Source organism: Camelus dromedarius, chromosome 25 (genome assembly GCF_036321535.1).
Source record: "Camelus dromedarius isolate mCamDro1 chromosome 25, mCamDro1.pat, whole genome shotgun sequence".
Taxonomy (NCBI): Eukaryota; Metazoa; Chordata; class Mammalia; order Artiodactyla; family Camelidae; genus Camelus; species Camelus dromedarius.
Genome location: NC_087460.1, coordinates 14,527,415 through 14,549,632, shown reverse-complemented (window position 1 = coordinate 14,549,632; position 22,218 = coordinate 14,527,415). Strand labels below are relative to the sequence as shown.

At 38.5% G+C, this 22,218-nt stretch overlaps 1 protein-coding gene across 9 annotated transcripts in view; it reads left to right on the top strand.

Moving 5' to 3' along the window:
- Nucleotides 1-22,218, top strand: part of SOX5 (SRY-box transcription factor 5) — an 899,287-nt gene that overhangs the window by 853,965 nt on the left and 23,104 nt on the right. For all 9 annotated transcript variants that reach the window (XM_031443970.2, XM_031443965.2, XM_064479110.1 and 6 more), the window contains 2 exons: nt 7,163-7,340; nt 18,175-18,320. In XM_031443970.2, coding sequence (XP_031299830.1) covers nt 7,163-7,340; nt 18,175-18,320 — 324 coding nt within the window. The remainder of the gene's footprint in view (nt 1-7,162; nt 7,341-18,174; nt 18,321-22,218) is intronic.

Sequence of the window (22,218 nt, the reverse complement as noted above, 5' to 3'; positions counted from 1 at the left end):
AGTTGGCAATGTCTGGAGACATTCTGGTTACTGCAGCTTGGGCAGGAATGTTACAAGCATCTGAGGGTAGAGGGCAGGGATACTGCTAAACACTCTACCACGCACAGGACAATCACTCATGACAAAGAATTATTCAGCTGAAAATCAGTCGTGCTGAAGTTGAGAAATCCTGCCCCAGAGCAACTGACCCACAAAAGCAGAAGGTAGAAGTTGCAGTGTCTTTTATAACTTAGCATCAGGAGTCAAACTGACATTTTTGCACTGTCCTGTTGGTTACGTAGGTCAGTCCTGTCCATTGAGGTAGGAACGTAAGTGCCAGGAGGCAAGAATTATTGGGGGCCATCTTGGAGGCTGGCTATTCCTGAGAACTTTGTGTGTAGAAAGAATGACTTTTTTTTTTGCATTCTTTTTTATTGAAGTATAGTCATTTTACAATGTTGTGTCAATTTCTGGTGTACAGCATAATGTTTCAGTCATACATATACATACATATTTTCATATTCTTTTTCATTTTAGGTTACTACAAGATACTGGATTTAGTTCCCTGTGCTATACAGCAGAAACTTGTTGTTTATTTTATACGTAGCAGTTAGTATCTGCAAATTTCAAACTCCCAATTTATCCCTTCCTACCCCCTTTACCTTCCGGTAACTATAAGTTCTCTATGAAGAATGACATTATTTGGTTTATGTATTTCAAAGAAATTTTTTAATTAAAAAATGAATGTAAAATATTATTGATCTTCCAGAAGCTACAGTTTTCCTCTCCTTGTTTTCAAATATGTATGTGTGTGTTTGTGGGTATAATTTACAGTTTTGAGTCATTAAATCAACAAAGTCAGAACACAAGGAAAATAATCTATTAAAGTATTAACAGGGAAAGAATAGGGAACATTTAAAATAACAAATTAAATGATGAATGCTATTTGAATACCTTTAAATTAATTAAGGGCCAACAATATAAAAGTAAAAGCAATGTGTAATTACCACACTGAAGCTAATGTTCCCCTAACTACACTGCTAGCATCCACTTTTAAAAGAAGCAGGTGTACATTAAGGGAAAGAGTAAAATGGCAGAATGAGGAACTAGAACATATTACCCTCAGCTAAATAACTTAAGACTTGAATTTAAATGGCAATCAAGTCTAATGATAGCATTAACACAGCAAAAGCATACCTATCGGAGAATTCCTGGAGCTCTGTCTGCCTGGTTAACAAGGCATCTTGCAATCTGTAAGTCCAAAATCAAGTTCATGAAAAGGGCTTTAGGGCTATGTGCTCTCTAAGATGACAGGCTTGGTTTTTAGGTAACAGGAAGCTGGTAATTAAGGATGGAGCTGGGGTGGCCACCTAGTAGGAATCCTAATTTTTCAGGAATTTTCTAAGAAAATAATTTTAGGATTGTTAGTTTTGTATTATATTGCCTTGACTCTTGTGTATAAATGTAAACCCCTTCTCATCTAAGTTCTTCATGAAGGATGGATCAGGGATACACCAGTCTTTTTGGGGATCTCTGATATTTGTTTTGTTTTTCTCTCTTAAACCTCAACTAAACTGTAGGGGGAAAATGCTTTTATGTGGGTGGGAAATCCAGGTGAAAGAGGGCTCTTACAGTGAACAGTAAGGCTAGAAGAAGAAAAAGATGAATATGAACACAAGCTAGGGAAGAGGAGTGTGCCCACAGCGCACGTTATGCAGTCCAGCCTGCTGTGTAACTTCCCCACTTTAATTTAATACGATTATTTCATCAGAGGGGATAACAGCAGCATCATGATTAATTTTGAACATGTTTCATGAATGGGTCCATTCCTCCCCATGTGTTATGACTGCTACTTCCTTTACGTGAGTATTTATAATAGATAGGAGACAACCACAGTTGTCAAATTGTGCAGAGGAGATAGCCTGAAATTATATATGTTTTGTATTAAATCACTGCATGGTTATCAAAGAATCAAAGCATATTTATAAATGAAACAGTATATTAAATGCACAGGCAACCTGTCCTCAAAGAGTTCAGTTTAATAAAACACAATTCCACATGACTGTATACCTAGGGCTTGAATAAAAAGTAAATGCACCTCTTTGTTCCTTTATTACTGACCATACAAAACTAAAGTCTCAAAGCCACATGCCTAGATGTCAAGTGATTTGCATTTCTCTAAGGCCTGACATAAAACAGCCATTACTAAATAGCTGAAATTCCACTGAGTAAACAATGAATAAATGGGTGGATGATTGAATAAATGTGTATGTTCTTGATCTTTGCCATTAGAATGCTCTAAAGTTGTTAACTACCAAATAAACGTTTGGTTTTCAATAGCTACTTTAGGTAAATATTTAAGGAAGTGGAATTTGGGGACAACTGTGATGTGGCATGAACTAGACCATCGATTATATAACGAGAATGAATAAAGATGTAAATAAAGATGAAATGTTTATTCTGGAGGGTATAGTCATTTGCACATCCTTAATGGCACATCTTGTGGTCCAAGGTCCAGCATGTAGGTATAGGTCCCTGTTGTGAAGGCCAAGAGGGCAGCAGGAAGAAAGGAGTGGGCTTCTCTAGAATACTGGCATCTCTGTTCTCTAGTTCTCTATTGAAATTCCTTAGCAAAAAGTGATGGAAGGTTGAGGAGTGGGGACAGAGAAATAACCCTCCAAGATTCTGGAGAACAACTTTTCCTTTGATAAATTGTTTGACTTCTGTAACTAATTTGGTCTCTGCACATTATATAGTTATGAATATTATAAAGTTCTAATAGAGTAACATGTTCTTCCTAAAATGAACTTATGATTTGAAAACCATGTAAATGAAATATATTTTAATTTTATATAGCTTTTTCTATGGTGTTTGTTAAGTTTGTGCGGAATACCCCCGTGTTCATGATCACAATTGGTCTTTCCTCAGTGCATCTGAGGCCATATATTTGTGTCAAATTCTTTCCTTTATCTAATTTATAATTTATGTGTGGAGGGGGTTTTCATTGGCTGGGATGCAAATTCATTAGGATCTCCACAGTATTTCCAGTGCTGTGACCACAGGCCGATGGTACGTGAAGTGTTTTCTTCCCGACAAGTCATAGTAACTGTAAGTAAGTGGAACATGCCTGATTGCACTTGCTTTGCATTCTAGCCCAGACAGTGAAGATTAGGTGATTCTTTATGAGGGGAAGTTATAATCATGAAGAGGTTCCTCAAACTTGTATTGGCATGTACAAAATAGTACGTATTATACATGAACTCTTAGTATTTTTCTCAAAGAATAGTCTAACTTAACAAGTGTTTAGTATTACTGAAGGAAATCTTCAGCGCTATATAGTGTAGAGAACAGAGAAGCATTAAAAAAAATCACCAAAATAAGTTCACAATTTGTGCTTTAACTTTTAAACTAATATGTAAAATACCAAATGTGTGTAGTAGTTCATTTTATTGCGTGCGTACTGACCTTTATGTGGTTTATTATGTGATAGAATTATATAGTTAGGGCTGAACTCCAGAAAATACATTTCATCAACATCTTTTTAAATTTAAGTTTAAATTCGTCATGTAAATGAAAAGAGTATTGTATGCCGAGTCCAAAAACCTGGGTTTCATTAGACCTTTCTGAGCCTGATTTCCTCTCTGAAGTTATTAATTACTTTATAGTATTAAAGATTAAATAAATGATTTGAAATATTTATAATGAATTCTATAAATATGTGGAGAATAGCCTTCTGTTAGTTGAAACCTGCTTACCTTGGCTTACGCATTTACTTGAACTTAAATGCTTGCTTTATAATTGCCATATACAAGATTAGGGCTCTCAGCAGCTGCAGAGGATTCTTCTTAACTATTACTTTATGTAAAAATAAAATAACTATGAAATACTCTATTTTCAAGTTTTAACTGACAGCGTCGTTTAACAGTTGGACAAGTAATTAAAAGGAAATTGCTTTCCTCACTGTTTGATGGTGTACTTGATAGAAATGCTCTCTTTTCCAATGCTTTCCTGACCTTGAAAATTACTTATATTCTTTTATATGTAAATGGTTTATTTATTATTTTAAAATGTATGTTTTATTTGTTAAGAACATAGGTTAATCATGCTCAGCTTTCACATTTCTCCTAAATAATAGGATATTGCAAATGAAAAACAAAGTAGAAAAAGCCTTACTTTTGGTGTTTATTGTGTATATTCATAATCTGGAAGTGCATGTCATAAATAAATAGTTCACTTCCATTTTATAGTTAGATTTTTTAATTTTTCACCTAGTCAAATGAAAAATAATTAATAGAAAATGGGAAACTACTGTAATTTTTGTATTATTCATGAATAATAGGCATGTGGTATAGTAGCTCAGTGGTAAATTATTAAAAGAACCAAATTGTGAAATAATATCATATAATGGGTCAAAATTATTTATATAGTTACCAGTATGAGGATCAAGTGTGTGAGTTCTTATTAATATACCATTAGCCTGGTCAGAGAATGAAAGGGCAATTTTGAATGACATTTCTATCAACTTTGGAACTGTCAACCTCTATTATGTCCTTGGGGCTTTGCACTTTTTGGCTTTCAGACATCTGTGCTGCCTTGAATGGAGGAGAATATTAAGATTTCCAGTGGGTCTCTTGCTCTAATAAATGCTTTGGGTAGTCATTTTTTAGTATGCGCATGTAATAGTTCCTAGTGCTTAAAGCCAAGCATAGGACATTTTATCCCATCAGCGCCCAGGTCTGCATCATCTTCATAGACACCACCTTTCCCCCAATATGGACACTCACACTCTGTTTTCTCTTTGCTCATAAATCTCTGTTGCAACTCAGGGAATACGTTCCTTTCTTTCTGCACAGTCAAGTGAAGCAGCCACCTTTAATTTCTGCAGGTATCCCCTCGAAACTTGTACAAGAGTTGTGATGCTGTCAAAAGCAGTTTTCAGGCCATCGTGACAAAAGCCAGTAGTTTCATACAGAAAGTAGTGAGCAGGTACAACTTTTGACAGGGAGGAAAGTGCCGAGAATATTTATAGTTGCGTAGTAAACAGTTTATAAAACTCCTCTATGACGGGATATTTGGGCTGAATGGCGGGGAGACAATGTGAATTCTAACCCTTATTGGCCCACCGCGTCTCAGGAACGTTTGGCTTGTTACAGATTCACGTTTTCACGTGTTATTGGTAGCATGTGATGTGTTCTGATAAAATTTTGAAGATTGGGATAGCACTACATATTTTTAATGTTACCTCCTTATATTGAGGAAGCTTTTCAAAGGGTTTTGAAGCCTAATAAATTTTTTTTAATAATCTCCCTTTATAAGGCAGTATCTCTCAAATGTTAGTGTCCACCAGAATCACCTGGGAGTGCTTATTAAAACTCTACCTCCTAAGTTTCTACAGAGGAGAGAGAATTTGCCTTTCTAACAACTTTCCAGGTGGTGCTGATGGCACTAGTGCAAGGACCGCCTTTTGAGAAGTTCCCATCCATGCTGGAGGGAGAAAAGACACGTGTGTACTCCTGGGCCCTGCCACCTTCTATAAGAATTACGGCTGACCAGCTCAAGTAGTATGGGAAGACCTAGGAATGATTTCTGCCCTGTAGTTTTTAAAATGCTTAAGTAAACTTTTCAAAATCATATATTGAGCCAGTCATGGAATTATCTGATTTTACTTCCTTCCAAGATTCTGTGAATCCATATAAATTTGGTATCATGGTCAATAATTTATTATGCATCTAGCATGAATCCCAGATTGCCACTTGAATTATCTCATGGATTTTCAAATAAATGTTATTTTCTCTGAAACAGAAAACAGAATGGAAAAAAATGTGTAAGAGTAAATTTCCCTAGCCTGTTTATGGGTTTCCTAAGTGAAGCTAACCATGGAATCAAATAACAGTAAGCCATTTTTAAAACTATAAACTTGAAATGTCATACTATACCATTTTTACCATTTTTGTTAAGTGATTTTTCAGCGTTTTGGAGTAGAAATATACATAAACTTTTGTACACATTAATTAATACATGTTTCCGTGTCACCAGGTCACACCATTTGATTCTAAATTGTCCCAATTTCAATAAATATCCTGCTACTACGGGTAGATAGTTCATGTTCTTAATTCGTGAAGATGAAACAGCAGCTAACTGGAAACTAAATTTTTCTACAATAGTACCTAAGTAAAGTTGGATATAATGTAAACAATAAAGCACAAATAAATGACACAGTATTCCAATTTTAGAGCACAGGAAACTTTCTCAAGTTTGCAGTAAAAAAAAAAAAGTAATACAATGTTAAGTTTTCTGATTCTTATATATTGTGATAGAAGTTTTAGTGATAATCGTATCCATAAATTTTACACATGAACTTACATAAAAGCTAATATAGAAGGGTATAAAATAGAATGTAAAGTATGTAAACTTGACCTACTCGAGTATAAAACAATTGGAAATTGCCATCCATGCTGAACTGACCACATGCAGATCTGTATACCGCCATGTAGTCCACTGTAAAGAGAACCTGGGAAACAAATCGGATCTTAACAAATGTAACATTCATTGTTTAGAACAGTGTTGCATATAAACAAATAGTACATATTAGTATAATGTTAATTGTGTTTATTTTCATTTTTAGGTCAAACCCAAAAGTGTTTGTGTGAACCTTAGGAGAAAAGATTATTTCCTAGGAAAGTTAGAAAGTTTTCTTCCTTTTTGTATTTCCTGTGGAGAACAGTTCTGATCGGGGTACACACCATTTAACTCCCCCATCAGGGATGTTCCAGGTACTCTAAGCACCTGGGTACAAAGATGCTTGGGATTCAACACCTGTTCTTCGGAGGTTGAAAAAAGCTATCTGCATCATAATTTTACGTGAATTGTGCACTGTCTCTCAATAAAGATGAATAGTACAAATAATATCTTTTTAAAGAATATTTCTAGGTGACATCACTTACATGCTTTTTGGATAGTTGAGTGCATATGTACTTTCTCTTATACAGAAGGTTTTTCATTGTATGTAGTTGGAAGTGTCATTGTTGACAGCTAACCAAACACGGTAATGTTCAGACTGAATGTTTAGATCACTGATTGGTGGAGTATTTGATGGGAAATGACAGGCAGTGTACCTGTGTTTTTCTAGGCATTTTTAATCAGCCTTTCCTTATCACAGCTCATGTTCTAATGATCATTGCAGGATGAAGTGGCACAGCCACTGAACCTATCAGCTAAACCCAAGACCTCTGATGGCAAATCACCCACATCACCCACCTCTCCCCATATGCCAGCTCTGAGAATAAACAGTGGGGCAGCCCCCCTCAAAGCCTCTGTCCCAGCAGCATTAGCTAGTCCTTCAGCCAGAGTTAGCACAATAGGTAAGTTCTGTTTCTTTTGTTCTTGCTGATTTTCTGTTTATGGCAATTGAATGAAAGCATCTTTTAATGGTAAATCACGCATACCCTGTGCATGGCTTTAGTTCCGTCGGAGAGTTGCATACAATGAACCTCATAGATCTGTTTTAAACATGCAATTGAAGTTTGTAACTGCAGTCCAAGTTATAATGTCCCCCCGAAAATCTAATTGAACTGAACATGTTTGTTGATGTAACTGATGTTCTTAAGTTTATGAAAAAGAGGCTTAACTGACTAATCACAGACAACAGTGGTTTCTGGTTGTTGTTAGGTGACTTGCCTGTTCAGTCACTGAAATTTATTTCCATTTTTTTTATGATGTGTGCAAAGTATACATTATGATGAAGCGCATTCTGCCTGGGTCAGCAGTCAACCATCAGGATGTCAAGTTCCTTTCCGTTCCATACTGCTTGAGATTTACTTGAACACACCAAAGTATTATAAAAAGTTGATCGCTTCATTTCTCCATAATTGTTATCTCAATAGAGTAAGCAAACATTAGAAAATGGCATTAAAAAAAAAATCCCATGAATTTGATTTTAGTAACACACAAATTAAACTATAAATACTTCAACCCACATTTATTGATGTGTGTATTATTTGCATGCAGTTATGAGGAGGCTAGCACAGATCAGCCCTCAAGGAGCTAGGGTGTAGTTGGGGCAGAGTCTTACAGTACAAAGCAGCTATAGCGAGGGCTACTCCGGAGCACAGGTAACAGTCCTGCAGTCAGGAAGAGGAGGGTGTTGGAGTCTGTCTGGAAGGATCAGGAAGCCTGAGCTGGGGACAGGCTAATTCAGATGGAGCCTTGAAGAAGAGACATTTCAAGCTGTAAGACAAAACCTGGCATGAAATAGCATATTTTTTGAGAAATGCACTGATTTGGCTAGAATATAGAACGAGTGTGCAGTGGACAGTGATCAGAGTTAAAGCCAGAAGGGGCTGATGGAATCTGTTTGAATGTTATCCTAAGAAATTTTTGACTTTTTTTCCAGAGAGCAATCTCATCAGAACTTTAAGAAGAGTGTTATATTAACAGCAGAAAGAGATTGGAATCAGGGGGATCATCGATTTAGTGCAGGACAAGAGTAAGTTACATGACATAGGAATAAGCAATGATAAAGCAAAGGAGGGAATACATTGAAGACATACTATTAAAGAAGAATTGATATAACTTATCCACAATAGAGTGTACCTGGTGAGGTTCAAATTGGAGACAGAAGAGTCTAGGATTTTGAATTTATAAAATAGAAAGGCTAGTGCCTTCCTTAACTATGAAAGAGAAGACAAGAAGCGGGTTTGGCAGAAGACATAAATATGAAAATTTTTGAAGTATTGAATTTGAAACATAAGGAGCCATGTAGGTGGAGAAGTTCAGGGGGAAATGGTCAAAGTAAATGTAATATGTGAAAGGAGTACTAGAGTTTTAAACATGGAAATTATTCCTTAAGGATGTTCTTGTATCCATCAGAGTAAACGAGTTCACCCAGAAAGCGTGTGTATGGCAGGAAGAGAAGTGAGATAAAGCATCTTAGGTATTACCTGTTGCATTAGTTATCTCTTACTGTGTAGCAAACTGGCCTAAATCTCACCAGCTTAAAACAACCAGCAGTGATTATCTCTTGGCTTCTCAGGATCAAGAGTCTGGAAGCACCTTAGCTGGGTGGTTCTGGCTTGGGCTCTGTCTTAAGGTTGCAGTCAAGCCGGGTTCCAGGACTTTACTGGAGATGGATGATCCTTTTCCAAGATGATTTACTCGCATGGCTTTTGGTTACAGACCCCAGTTCTTTGCTCCATGGGTCTTTCTGTAGAGCTGCTCACAGCATGACAGCGAGCTTTCCCCAGAGTGAGTGGTCCAAGAGGCAGAGCAAAGAGAAGGCCACGGTGCATTTTATGATCTGGTCTCCAGAGTCACACACAGCCAGTTCTGCTTTATTCTTTTCATTGTAAGACGGTCACTAAGTCCAGCCCCACTCAAGGAAAGGGGAATGAGACTCCAGCTCTGAAGGAAGTATATCAAAGTGTCTTTGGACGTATTTTTAAAGCACCACACTTCTTTTTTTTTTCCAGAGGAAAACTGATAAAGAGCAAGTGAGTGTCTTAGACTAGAATGAAGATAAGGCAGTGTCCTCCTTGCCGAGGACAAATTAAAGTTTGGAATTGGAGGAGTTATTTAAATGGTCTCGCATTCTGTAGAGAAGTTAAAGAACGTGGAGAAGAGCCTTGGGTTTAGCTGGAGCTCGTGGATGGTGGGGAGGTAGACTTGCTGGAGAGGCTTCAGTAGGATGGTAGAGCAGAACTCCAGTCATAAGGATTCGGAGAACATGAGGGCAGCAAATGCAGCTGATACGTGACCAGCCTTTCTGTAAGCGCGGTGTTGAGAAGTGATTTTACTTTGAGAAGGCTGAGTAGAGCCAGGCTTTAGAATAGGAAATCTTATGTCTGTATATAAACAAAGACAAGTTGCAGAGACCTAGCAAGAAGAAATGAGAGAGAATTATCTTTGGAAAGAAGAAATGCCTCTTCTTTTCTCTAAGGCTGAAGGAAATGAGGGAAAAGGGGGTAAAGTTAGAGAAGTTGTGGAATAGACAGCCAGAAAGCGGAAGGGGTATATATTCAAATGCTTCCATCTCTACAAAGTTGAATTCCAGACTCTTTGCCAAGAGGAAGTCAGTCTGGGGCAGGGGCGGTGGTAAGGGGACAGCAGTGAGAAGAGAAACAGTGAAGCCTGAAGTTTTGAGAAGTTTGAGAAGAGCTTGGGGTATACGTGTTCTTTTTATCATTGTGCACCATCCTGTTACGATCTCTCAGTCACTCTTCTCAGCATCCTAAATGGACACCAAGATAAGATTTGCTTTCATGTCTTAAGCATGTAACAGAGAAAAATGTTTTATTTGGCAAGAATGATTCACTTCTGTACTAGACATAGAGGCCCATAAATATCATAGAGTTGGTACACGAGCTCCTTTTGCAGTGTCGCCAGAACTGGAGTATTTCACTAAAGGGATAACTAATATATTTGCATGTTTATCATGTGAGGATTTTTCACTTCAGCATTCCAAGGGTTTAAGTATGACAAAATATTTTAGAAAGGCAAGAATGTATTTAACGACATTTATCATCTGACTTTTTCCACTACTAAAACTTCTCTTATTTTTTTTCCCCTGAAAAGTCCCTTCAGCACATACACATTGCTCATATTTTCCAAGGATTTGATGCCACTACAATTTACTTTTCTCTTTTCAACACATGCAGATGTTGAAAGCTGAAACTGTAATGAGTAATAATGTAGTTGGATAAAAGCTGTGAGCATTAATGGTGTTGTAAAGGTCACCCCTGAAAGAAGAATTAATGTGTTATGCCATTAATAAACCATGGAAAATTGTGAACCAAAAGATAACTTAAGTTATCGTTAATGACATGGGGCTCTTTGCTATATATCTATTAGCTACAAATATAGAAAGTGAGTTTTTGAGGCTGGTGACCAGTATTACAGTGTATTCTGTAAGAATGCTTTTGATAAGGTATGCAGGTGATGGGCAGTTCCAATGAAAAGGGATCCTTAAAAAGCATGAATAGTTCAGAAGAATGATGGATAATTTTAGAATCTTGTGACCAGATGTTATCTTTCCCTTACTGGCCGTTTCCCCCCAGGCTGTGCCATACGTGTAACACTTCAGACTTTTCTCAAAGCAGGTTTAATCTATTTTCTCACTGCAGCTCATTTTCGAATTATGGATCTTTAACTAGATAGAGCAAATATCCATACCATCTCTTGAAAACGTATTATTTTCCAGATAAGGAGCTGAGGCCTAAAGGGGCCAAGTGCTTACCCAGGGCTTCTCAGTCCTGGGAGTCTGAGGTTATTGCCTTTGTTTTAATTTCAAGGAGACACGTGTACATGAAGACCTGGTAACCGGCCCAGTGGGGGTCGAGGCCTCACGGTCGTGGTCCCTGGGCTCCATGCTTTCATTTCATTAGTCGTTGCCTAGCGACAGCCTCTCTGTACCGGTTGTTGTTCTCAATCACCTGTTTTCCTTTCCCTCATCCATCCCATAAATGAGTGTTGAATGTCTTCTCTCTGCCATACAATTGCTAACTCTGGAGGGTAAGTAGATAAATGTCTTGGACTGGGGCTTCAGAGGCCTGTAGTCTTTGTTCTGTCCTGTCTTTGGAAGACATTAAAACATATTCTTACCCTTCATTCCTCAGAGGCAGTAACGCATGAAAATTAAAACTTTACTGAGCAAATGTAGTAGATGCACACTGATTCAATGAAATGAGGGGAAGTACCTTCAAGTCTGTTAATTTGGTATTTTATTTCTACAACTTGCTAATTTAAAATACGATGGTAGGAAGGAGGTTAAACTTTCATTAGTTTGCATTTCTAAGGGAAAAAACTTCTATGAGGGAAAGGTATTAAACAAGAGTAGTATAAGAGTTTCATAGAAAGCCATTGGATTCTCAGGAAGTCAGGGATATTATTTAACATCAGACAGTTAATATTTGCATAGCACTTTACAGTTTACAAATTGCTTTCACATTTATTATCTAATTCTCATGAATTTTCACAGACAAAGAAATAGCTACATATCAGGCTGCCAAAAATTTGATAACTGACCTCAAAAATAGAAAAAAAAGTATTTGTTGAAAGTAACTTGAAACATATGTGCCCTTACTTTTGCCTATAGCTAAGAAGTTCTATGTAAGATAATTAAATGTAGTAAAAAAGAACTTGTATTACCCAGATAGCACCTGTGAAATCTATGAATTTTAACAAATCTGTGTCATATGGTACAGGCTTCTATTGATAGGGTGACAGAGATAATCAATGAAGTTGGAATTCTAAAGGTAGATACTTTCAACTTGGAAATATGCATTTATTCCTTCAACAGGCTGTGGGCCAAAGGAATAAAAAACTGAAAGAAAAGAAATACTCTCAAATAGTTCATAGATTGATGTGCAGTACAAACTTAGAAAAACAAAAGCATTGTGAACAGTGAAAGCATCTCCAAGGTTTTGCATTAGCATGGAGGTGGGAAGTACTAATGATGTGAAGGAGTGTGTCTGGGGTATGTCAGAAAAGTCCTTACAAAAGGGGTGATGTTTGAGTAGATTTCAAAACACACCAGAAAGAAAGTATTTCAGTGTAAGAGAAAAGCTCCAGAGACAGGAGTGAGGGTGGGACGAGGAAGGCCTGTCCTTGGAACAGGAAATAGTTCGGTACAGCTTAAGCACAGAACTCTTGAGAGACCAGCAGGAAATGACGCGGGAAGGATAAGTAGAGTTGATACCGTGAAGAGACTTAAAGTATTTGGAATTTATCCCAGAATGATGTTTTGGGGAAAACATTAAAGAGTTTCGTGTTTCAAGATATTTGGGAAATGCTGCCTACTGCTTTTATCTCTTGAAGATTTGCAATGCACATTAACAGAGTCAAGATTCTGAGAATTCATGCAATGGAGAAACTGTTTTAACTATAACTAAGTATTTCCCACATTTCTTTGAACATGGAGTTTTTTTTTTACAGTATATGTAGGTCAGCAGTTTAGGAAATGGCTCCTCTAATAGGCACAGTGAGAGATGAGTGTTTAATCAGGTAAAGTGAAGTGAACCAAATTCCCTTTTTTGGAATATTTCAGAATGCTGCATCTGGGAGCAGAGTAGGGAACAGATTCAAGGAGCGTAAGCTTGAAGACTGGGAAGCCAGTTAAAGAGGTTAAGGCATTAGCCCAAGTGAGAGATGAGGTGGCTTCAGCGAAAGCAGGGGCCAGTGGGGATGGAGAAAAGGCACGTTTGAGAGCAGAGGAGGAGGCACAGCTCCTGCGCGTGGTTGCCGTTCATACACGTGGGGTACAGGAGCGCTGAGGTGGCTCCCGAGCGACTGGATGCGCAACCGGAAAGGGATTTGGGATATGGAAAAAACAGCCTGAGGGAGGATGATGACTTCTGTGCTAGACACGCTGCATGGGACGTTGCAGTGGAGGAGCCTGGGAGACAGGTGTGTCTGTCTGGAAGGCATGAGAGGTCTGAGGCAGGCAGTCGATATTTTACAGCCATTGCGATCACCCCGCGAGTCTCGCGAGCGCACTTAAGACCAATTGCGGTATATTGGTTTGGAAAGCCGCCACAACAAATTACTATAAACTGGGCCACTTAAAACAAATTCATTCTCTCACCGTTTGGAAGCTAGAAATCCAAAGTGAGGGTATCCGTGGGGTGAGTTCCTTCTGGAGGCTGTTTGGGGGAGCCTGTCCCAGGCCTGTCGCCCAGCTCCCAGGGGCTCTGGCAGCCCTCGGTGTCTTTGGCTTGTAGATGGGTAACTCCAGCCTCTGCCTCCATCGTCACCTGGCCTTCCCTCCCCGTGTCTCTGTGTGTCAAATCTCCCTCTCTTTTCTCTCGTAAGAACACCAGTCATTGCACTTAATGCCCACCCAAAACCTGGGGTGATCTCATTTCAAGATCTGTAATTTAAACATCTGCAAAGGCGCCCTTTCCAAATAAGGTCACTTCGCAGATTCAGGGGTGAGGACACAGACATACCTCTTTGAGAGCCACAGTTCAACCCCCTACAGGCAGCTTACTCCTTTTCGTCTGCCTTTTGTGGGCTCTTCCTGGCGGAGCAGCCGTGTACTCACTCCTTCTGTTTAGATCTTACCCCATCTACGATTGGACTTTCTAGTTTTTCCCTTTTTTTTTTTAACCCCTAAAAATATATAACAGGGGCCTTTTTTAATTGTGAGAATTTTGTTAGTTATGGTTAAGAAGAAACGCCAAGGTACAAAAAAAAACAAATTGTGGTCAATTTAACAAGGTTATAGAATCTCACATTTCTTACATTTACGATTCCTAACCTGCATTTCCCAAATCTCACTTGAGGGGCCAACTGGCCTTTCCCCTGACATTTTCCTTCTAAGATGCTCACTAAACCTCTCCTTAAGACACACCCTTCCTTCTGGTCCTCTCCTAAAATGTAAATTGCTGCCGGAATATATACTGAAGGCAGAATAAGATGCATCAGATGATGATTTGGGGCCTTTTGACCTCTGATGGGTGACTGCCATTTCACTGGACCTCGGTACCAATGGGAAATTGTGTCCCCTCGCAGGTTTTATCACACTAGTCAAAGCCGTGCAACAGGACTGCTGGGGATGAGTACACAGGGAAAATGAAAGAGGGAAAAAAGAAAAGAATTAACATCTTTTACCACCTCCTCAGGTGTACCAAGTGTTATCTACATGTGTTATTTCATTTAATTCTTCCATCAACCTTATGTTCATTTTACAGTTGAGAGAAATGGAAACGCAGTGGAATTAACTGTTATAATTTGGCATATATCACACTTCCTAAGGAGTAGAAACCCAGATGCATTTGAATCCAATGCCCACATTCTACCTAAGTCACTCTGCCATTTTGTGAATAATCTGACAGTTACTAAACAACTGTCATTTATTATGTGAAGAGACCATATTAACTCATTTAATCTTTACAAATTCATGTTTTTATCTAGTGAGGTTGTTTCTGTTTAACCAGTAAGACAGTTGAGATTTATAGACGTAAAACAACATGTATAATTTATATAGCTAGGAAGTAGCAAAGTTAGGATTTTAATTAAGGCTTGTCCAACTCCAAAACGTTAATATTTTTACTGGTGATTGAGACCTTAGACCAAATCTAAGGGGCAGATTAAGAAAGGATCCCAGGCAAGGATATGAAGATGGAGGAATCAGATATGGGAACCAGGGCTAAGATGAGAAACAAGGAAGGAAGGAGTTTCAGTAACAAAGGAACTGTCAGTGCCTGGAATGGGAAGCGTCCCTTGGTTTGGAATTTGAAAGAGCAATGGAGTGGAAACAAGACTATAGCAGGAGTGGGAGCGTGAGGGAGGGAGTGGGGAGTATGAGCTAAAGCTTTGAGAAGCTTGGCTTGGAAGGTGAAGAGACAGGATTGGAAAGACAGGGCAACACAAGTGGAGAGAGACTTTATTTGCTTGTTTAAGGAGGAGAATCTTAAGCACTTACAAGTTGAGGTGGTAGAGATGGGAGAGAAGCTCAAGGGGATGATGTAAATGTGAAAGAGAATGACTGGTAGAGAGTTACAGAAACCCAGAGCACGGATTTAGGGGATTTGCCCGGAATAAAAGGGTGGGCACCATTTTCACTGAAACAAGAGGAGGCAATGGGCATAAATGGAGATAGATTTGAAGCTAGCCTGGTGTAGGAGTTGGGATGGGGCCGGAAGGTGAGAGTTCAGCCTTCTCGATCTTTCCAAAATCAGAGGTGAGACCATTTACTGAGAGAGGGAATCAGCAAGGCTGGGAATTTGGTGACTGTGATAAGAATAAAATGTTAAGAACCAGCAAACAATCCAATTATGATCCAACCCTGTAATATATAAATGGCTTTATGATTTAAGCAGATACAAATGTTAGAATTTCAGATAGCATTTTAACTAAAGCTCCAGTCTCTGAAAGCAAGAATGTCTATTTTAAAGTGAACACCTATTTCCACCTGCACGGGAACACACACCTCAAATTGGAACTAGCCAGTACAGAACATATGTGTGTCTGTCAGTTGTTCACCCCCGTCATAATTTGCATCCTTTTTGCATCTATATTAATCATTTTTCCTACACAGTGTCATCTTGGCAGTGCCTAAAAAGCATAAAGAATTCATACTTTTGTTCAGTGCCAGGTGCCAACCCACTTCAAATATACTTGTGCTCTGGAGAAGCCAAAGAGGCTACAAAAACGCTTGGTACCAGGTTGTACATGAACAGGGGTTAGAGGAGAAGGAAACCAGGCTGGTTCTCAGAAGGATCATAGACCAAGACCATCACTGTCATTTAAGACCGCATTTATTTCTAGAGGAGCAGTGTTCATGAACAGAGTAAGTTCAAGAACAATATATTAAGGCTGTTCAAGATAACTGTCAAGTCAAGGATGTGGAGGATAAAGATGAGGTTAAAAACAACCAAAAGCTAAAGTAAATATTAACCCTAAAGTTCTGACCTAGGTTTAAATAGTTGTTTATGATTCATATTGTACTTCTAATGAGCAAGGATGTTTTGTTTTGTTTTCTAATAAGTTCCAATGAGTTTAGCATGGAAAAGCAAAATGTGTAGTAGCTCTCAAGACTCTCCTTTCTATTGGCTGCCCTGGGACTTACCTTTCTGCCTCAAGATTAGAGGTCTAATCTGTACGTAGTAAAGGGGAAAAGACACACGGACCACTTAGAAGCCTTCCAGCACTGGAGCACTGCACTCATCTGACATCAGCTTCTTCGATAGAAATGTTTAAGCAGCAAGAAAGTAGTCTATGTTTTTTGGCAATCAGCAGATCAGATAGAAGAGTCTCGCAGTACGACGAGGATGTGTAATCTGACATGATTAGACAAGGCTCTTTAGTACCAGAACATTCATAATTGAGACAAAGAAAGAGTATTAATAACACTTTCCTAACACGGCAGTTAGCCATTTTATATTTCCTTTCTTTAATCTTAGTGTTTTTCAACAAATCATGGGATTTAATAGCGTGTTTTGGCAGATTAGAGGATTTATGGCCCAGATGTTTTTTGTTCTAAAAATGGATTAGGGTGTAAAGTTTGCTGGAATCCAGGGAACATGTTGAGGCAAGCCGGTCATTTTATGTGTGATTAGTGCCTGCCTTCTGTCTCACAGTCCCTCCATCTGTCACAATTCACCAATGGATCTGGTTAGATTTAGCCTCATGTCACAAACAAGTCCCTTTTCTGGGCAATTTCATATTATAGATTCAGTTTATGCCATTTTATGCCCTAGTTAAAATATAGGGAGAGTGAAAGATGATATATTAGCTTTCCTTTTAATATTTGCAAAACAATCCCTTCCCATCGGGTTGCTACCCGAAAATCATGCAGATTATCATCAGAATGTGCATCAAAGAAATAAATGACCAGTGTTAAAACTAAAATTAAGTTAAAATTAGTTTGTCTCCTTACACCTGTTATTCTTTAAAAGACATTTTTTGGCTTTTTTTTTTTTTTTTTTTTTTTTTTTTTTTTACCAACTCCGGATTGTGGGGTTGCGGACACAAGTTGGTCATTTGACCATCTTATTAAAAGTGTGAATCAAGTGTGATTATATTTACCCAGTAGCCACAATATCTTACCAGGCAATTACAGGTGCTGGGGTTACTGTCTGTGCTTGAAATTTAGCCTCTTGACTGTTGCAGGTTTGTGTCTGTGACAAGCCACTGCCACCTGTGGTTTATTTCATCATAGATGAACGCAGGGGGGAAATGCTCTTCTTTCACTCAGTTAATGATGATTTGTTCCTTCTGTATAGAACAAACCACACAGTGCCATTTTCAAACTCTAAATTGACCTTTCCAATACTAAGAGAGTGTCAACGATTAATAGTGATAATTATCAATAACTGTAACCTATGGTAACATTCAAATGATCCTTATAGGAAAAAAAATCAAAGATAGTTTGTATTTTTGCACTACAAAATATTCAAATAACTAAAAAAGTTTATTCAAAAATTATATTTTAAATGTCTTTCCAAACATGTGGGAACAACTGTATTTCACTTAACTATGATTGATGTTTTGATAACAGATCATGGCACCATGTTGGTATATGACTGTGTGAATCAGTTGTCACTGGTCCTTCATTCATTCATTGTAGATTGATTCCACTGAGAAATTATTAAATGCCAGACACTAGCCATTCCCAAAAAAGAAGCGATTTTTATGGTTAAAAGTTAACCGATCCATGCATTTGTACAAAACATATCCTTCGTTCTGTTACATCTTCAGGTTACTTAAATGACCATGATGCTGTCACCAAGGCAATCCAGGAGGCTCGGCAGATGAAGGAGCAGCTGCGGCGGGAGCAGCAGGTGCTGGATGGGAAGGTGGCGGTTGTGAACAGTCTAGGTCTTAACAACTGCCGGACGGAAAAGGTTGGTTCATAAAATGACTGACTTTCCCAAAATACTTAAAGTGCCAGAATGTTTTTCTTCTTAATCTTTTTATCTTCTCCTCATCCTCAGAAGGATGGTTCTTCCTCCCTTTTTCCTTCTGTCAGTCCGGAACTCCTCATGCCCATGGGGAGAGTTGTAATTCTCTTCTGTCCATCGCCAAACCTTATGGGCAAGTAACACCCCCTTTTTGGCCATGACTTTGTATTAAAATGAAAGGGCATCTGAAGTATCTGAGTCTGAGGGAGAATTTTGCTTTGCAGAGATGGCTCAACTTGTATTTGGGGTTGAGCTGGATTTGAAAATGTTGAATCTTCTTTAATCAGCATAAGCTTGGATGATACTCATGCTCGTCGTCAAAGTATCTAGGATCCTGAGCTTGTCAGAACATGTTTCCACTGCAAAGCACTGTCAAGTTTTAGGTGACTGTGACTTTATTATAAAACGAATTTTGCTCTTTAAAAATGCGGACATTATTATCATACCTGTTATTAAACCTATGCCTTGAAATGTCTGGATTTATCAGAGATATAATAATTTCAAACTATTTTTTCTAAATTACATTGTGTCTTATTCAGAAAAATATTATGCTATTGTAGAATGCTCAGAGTGGTGTACTTCTTTCCCTAATATTTGATATTATTAATTGAAATTTTCAAGTGTTCCTGAATCTCCTTTTCTCACAATCCTGTGGCTAAATAGATAAAGTAGAGAAGAGAAAAAATGATCAGCTACTTAGTGATAACTTGAAAGTTAATCATCGTGGGAAGCTTTCAAGTCAGTCTTGTCCAGGATGAACAGATTGCTAATTTGGATGGCTTTCTAGTTTCCCAGGTTTTGTATGGAATTTTGCATATAATCTCTAAGAAACTAGCAATTTGCACAGTGAAGGGGAAATGTATGTGTGATTCTGTCACAACTGTACTTTTCCTCTGGTCCCAACATGGGTCAAAAGGATGGAGAAATGATTTCCATTCTGTTCTGTTCCGGAGGGGAGAGCAAAGCATGGTCAAGTTATCCATCCCTCGCAGTCTCACGGTGTAAGAAGAGCGACATTGGTCTGCTCGAAGGGCACACAAATCTTCTAGCTAAGCACCAGAAGGGAAGGGAGAAAGCAAAGTGACAGCTCTGAGAAGGAATGATAGCAAGCATAAAGGAATTTATATTCAAATATTTAAACATTCTTGAAAGGATGCTTGAACAGAAATTCCTTTTCTCTGCACCCCATGTAGAAATGAGTTTAACACTCAGCCAGATGCTAATGCAAAGTGACTCAAGCTATTCCTCGCAAGCATAGCTAAATTGCCGTTATTTGCTAAGCGCATTGAATTCAGCTGTGGATACAGCAGTTGGTTGCATTCAGCAAGCATCTGTACCCCTTTTTTTTTTTTTTTAATCCTCTAAAGCAGAGACAACTCTACCTATCTCCCCCCTCTCCTCCCCTGTGCTGGCTGGGAATTGTCAAGTGACAACCGACCAAATCCTTTTGGACAGGAAGCCTTCATCCCGAGTTCTATATACTTGCAAAACAGACCTTGTGGTTGGATCAGGGAGCCCATTAAAAGCACTTTGATGGTATGGAAATTCATCTTCATGAAGTTCCTAGGCCCCTAAGCAGCATGCTGTTTAGCTGTGGTTACAGATCAGTCATTCACATCGGAGGGCAATAATTGTGCTGACGGCTTGTAAGGCAGTGGAAGTACATAAAATAATCCCGGGCCCTCCACCACGGCACTGCGAGTTAATCTTCTCTAATACAGATCAGCTGTTGTTCTAACACATGACTTCATGCCGGCTCCAGTGACTCTGCTCAGCCTTTTGATTAAGTAACAAGAGTGGAACCATCTGCATTCATTTTAGTCCATCGATGTCCATTGTTAGGGGCCTTATTTCCACCTCTCGTTCCACCTCCGCGATCGGGCTGTCTTTGATTTCTCTGATTAGCACCTCCTATTTGGGTTGCAGGAGTGAGAGTCGCCTCTGTGGAAAACTACTGCTTTCAATCTGCCTTTCTCTTTTGTAGAATTATAATAACTTTGAAAAAATCTGTTTTGGGAGTAATACCTGCCAAAATCTTTTGGCCAATTGAGATGTCTCTGTGTTCAAGAAGTTTATGTTCCTAATCTCTTCACCATGCACTTTCAGAGCAGTTGAGTTACATCTTTAACTATAATCTTCTATTTTTATGCATTTTTAAGTGAAAAATCTTAAAATATGATATTGTACCATTGTAATGGTAAAATATAAAAATGTCTAAATCATTGTTGGAATAGTCTGGCAAAATTCTTGGAATGTGTAAGTAAACCTTCTCAGCAGAAGGATTCGAATTAATTCGTCCCTATTACCCTTGATACTTGAGTTTGAAGCTCTTCCAGAAGCAGGTATTACTGTGGTTGCCTTTTCCTGTTGAATGAGCTTAGCTGACATTTCTGCAGAATTAATGATCAATCTATGTCTGTGCAACTCATGGGAATGAAATAATGTCAAATTTATATCTTTTAATTGGTAATGATTCAACATTAGCGCCCTTATGTATTAGGGACGGTGCTGTGCACTTGAGGTGCTGTATTGAACAAGAAAATATGTCATCTGCCTTTATAGAGCTTCCAGTTTAGATCAAACTATGATTTTGACTGTTAATCATGGCATATTTATGTGTGTGAGTTCCTATGGGGGCTGAATTCAGACCCGACGTTGCTGAGCTTATCAGTTATATACCTGCTTATCCTTCCACACAAAGTGACATCACTAGACATATTGCATTGTTACCTTCCTCATACCTACCTTTTTAATAGATTTTCATAATCGTCCAACTTTATCCATAGCCAAGGCATAGTTATAGTTAGATCAGTAGTTGGTTTGAAATTTTGCTCCACAGTTTCTAACGAAAGACATAAACGCAATATATGAAAAGTTCCCCTTATAGTTTGCACAGTCACCTTCTCATATCATTTGAATCCCCAAAGAAGGACATGTTTTCTCTCTTAAAACAATACTCCCAACTTCCTAAACCCTGCAAGTGTATGAAATGAGTGTAAGGAGTCGGGGAGATGAAGGAGAGAGAAAGAAAGGAACTGGGAGAAAGGAAAGGAGGAAAGAAAAAAGCAGAGTAATTCCGCCAGCTGCCTCCCATCAGTCTAAAAGGGGGTAACGTGGCCCTCAAGCCAGGTGACTGGAAACCTGTAGAGGAGATCTGTTTTCTTGAGTACGCAAGCCTTACATGTATTCACTTTTCTCCACATTTCAAATGACCAACATACTTGTCTCAACTCGAATGTCTTAATTCTGAAAAGCTGTAATTGGGCAGCGAGAACAATTAGAGGTGTGAAGATAGGGACAAATGTTTTCCAGTCATATGTACCAAAACACATAATGAAAGTCATTTTTACTGAAACACATTTTAATTGAAGACTTTGAAAAGATTTTTCATTTCTTTACTTTTCTTGGAAGTGTTTCAGCATACCCAGGAACTGTGTATGTCAGGTTTCTTGGAAACTCTGGGACGCAGTGTTATTTATAATTGTCATCTCTGGTTAATTATAGCCTGATTGTATATTCAAATAATGTTATCTTTTATCACCCAGCTTTGTTACAGATTAGTGTTATGGATGAATAAATAAGCTTCTCAGGTAGGAAGAATCAGAAGAACCTCATGTATTTGCTTTGTAAAAACCACCTCCTTTGCTTCAGTAACACCCAAATGGCAGATGGCACGGTGTTGCCCAGCTATATACTCAGGATCTGACCCTGTATCTGAAGGTATCCATATCTAATAGGAGGCGATAAAAACCTCCGTTTTTGTCCTGATCCCACCAGGCAACAGTAATACAATAGAGACCCCGTGCTCCGAAATGAGGAGCAGACCAGAAGTTTCCCTGAT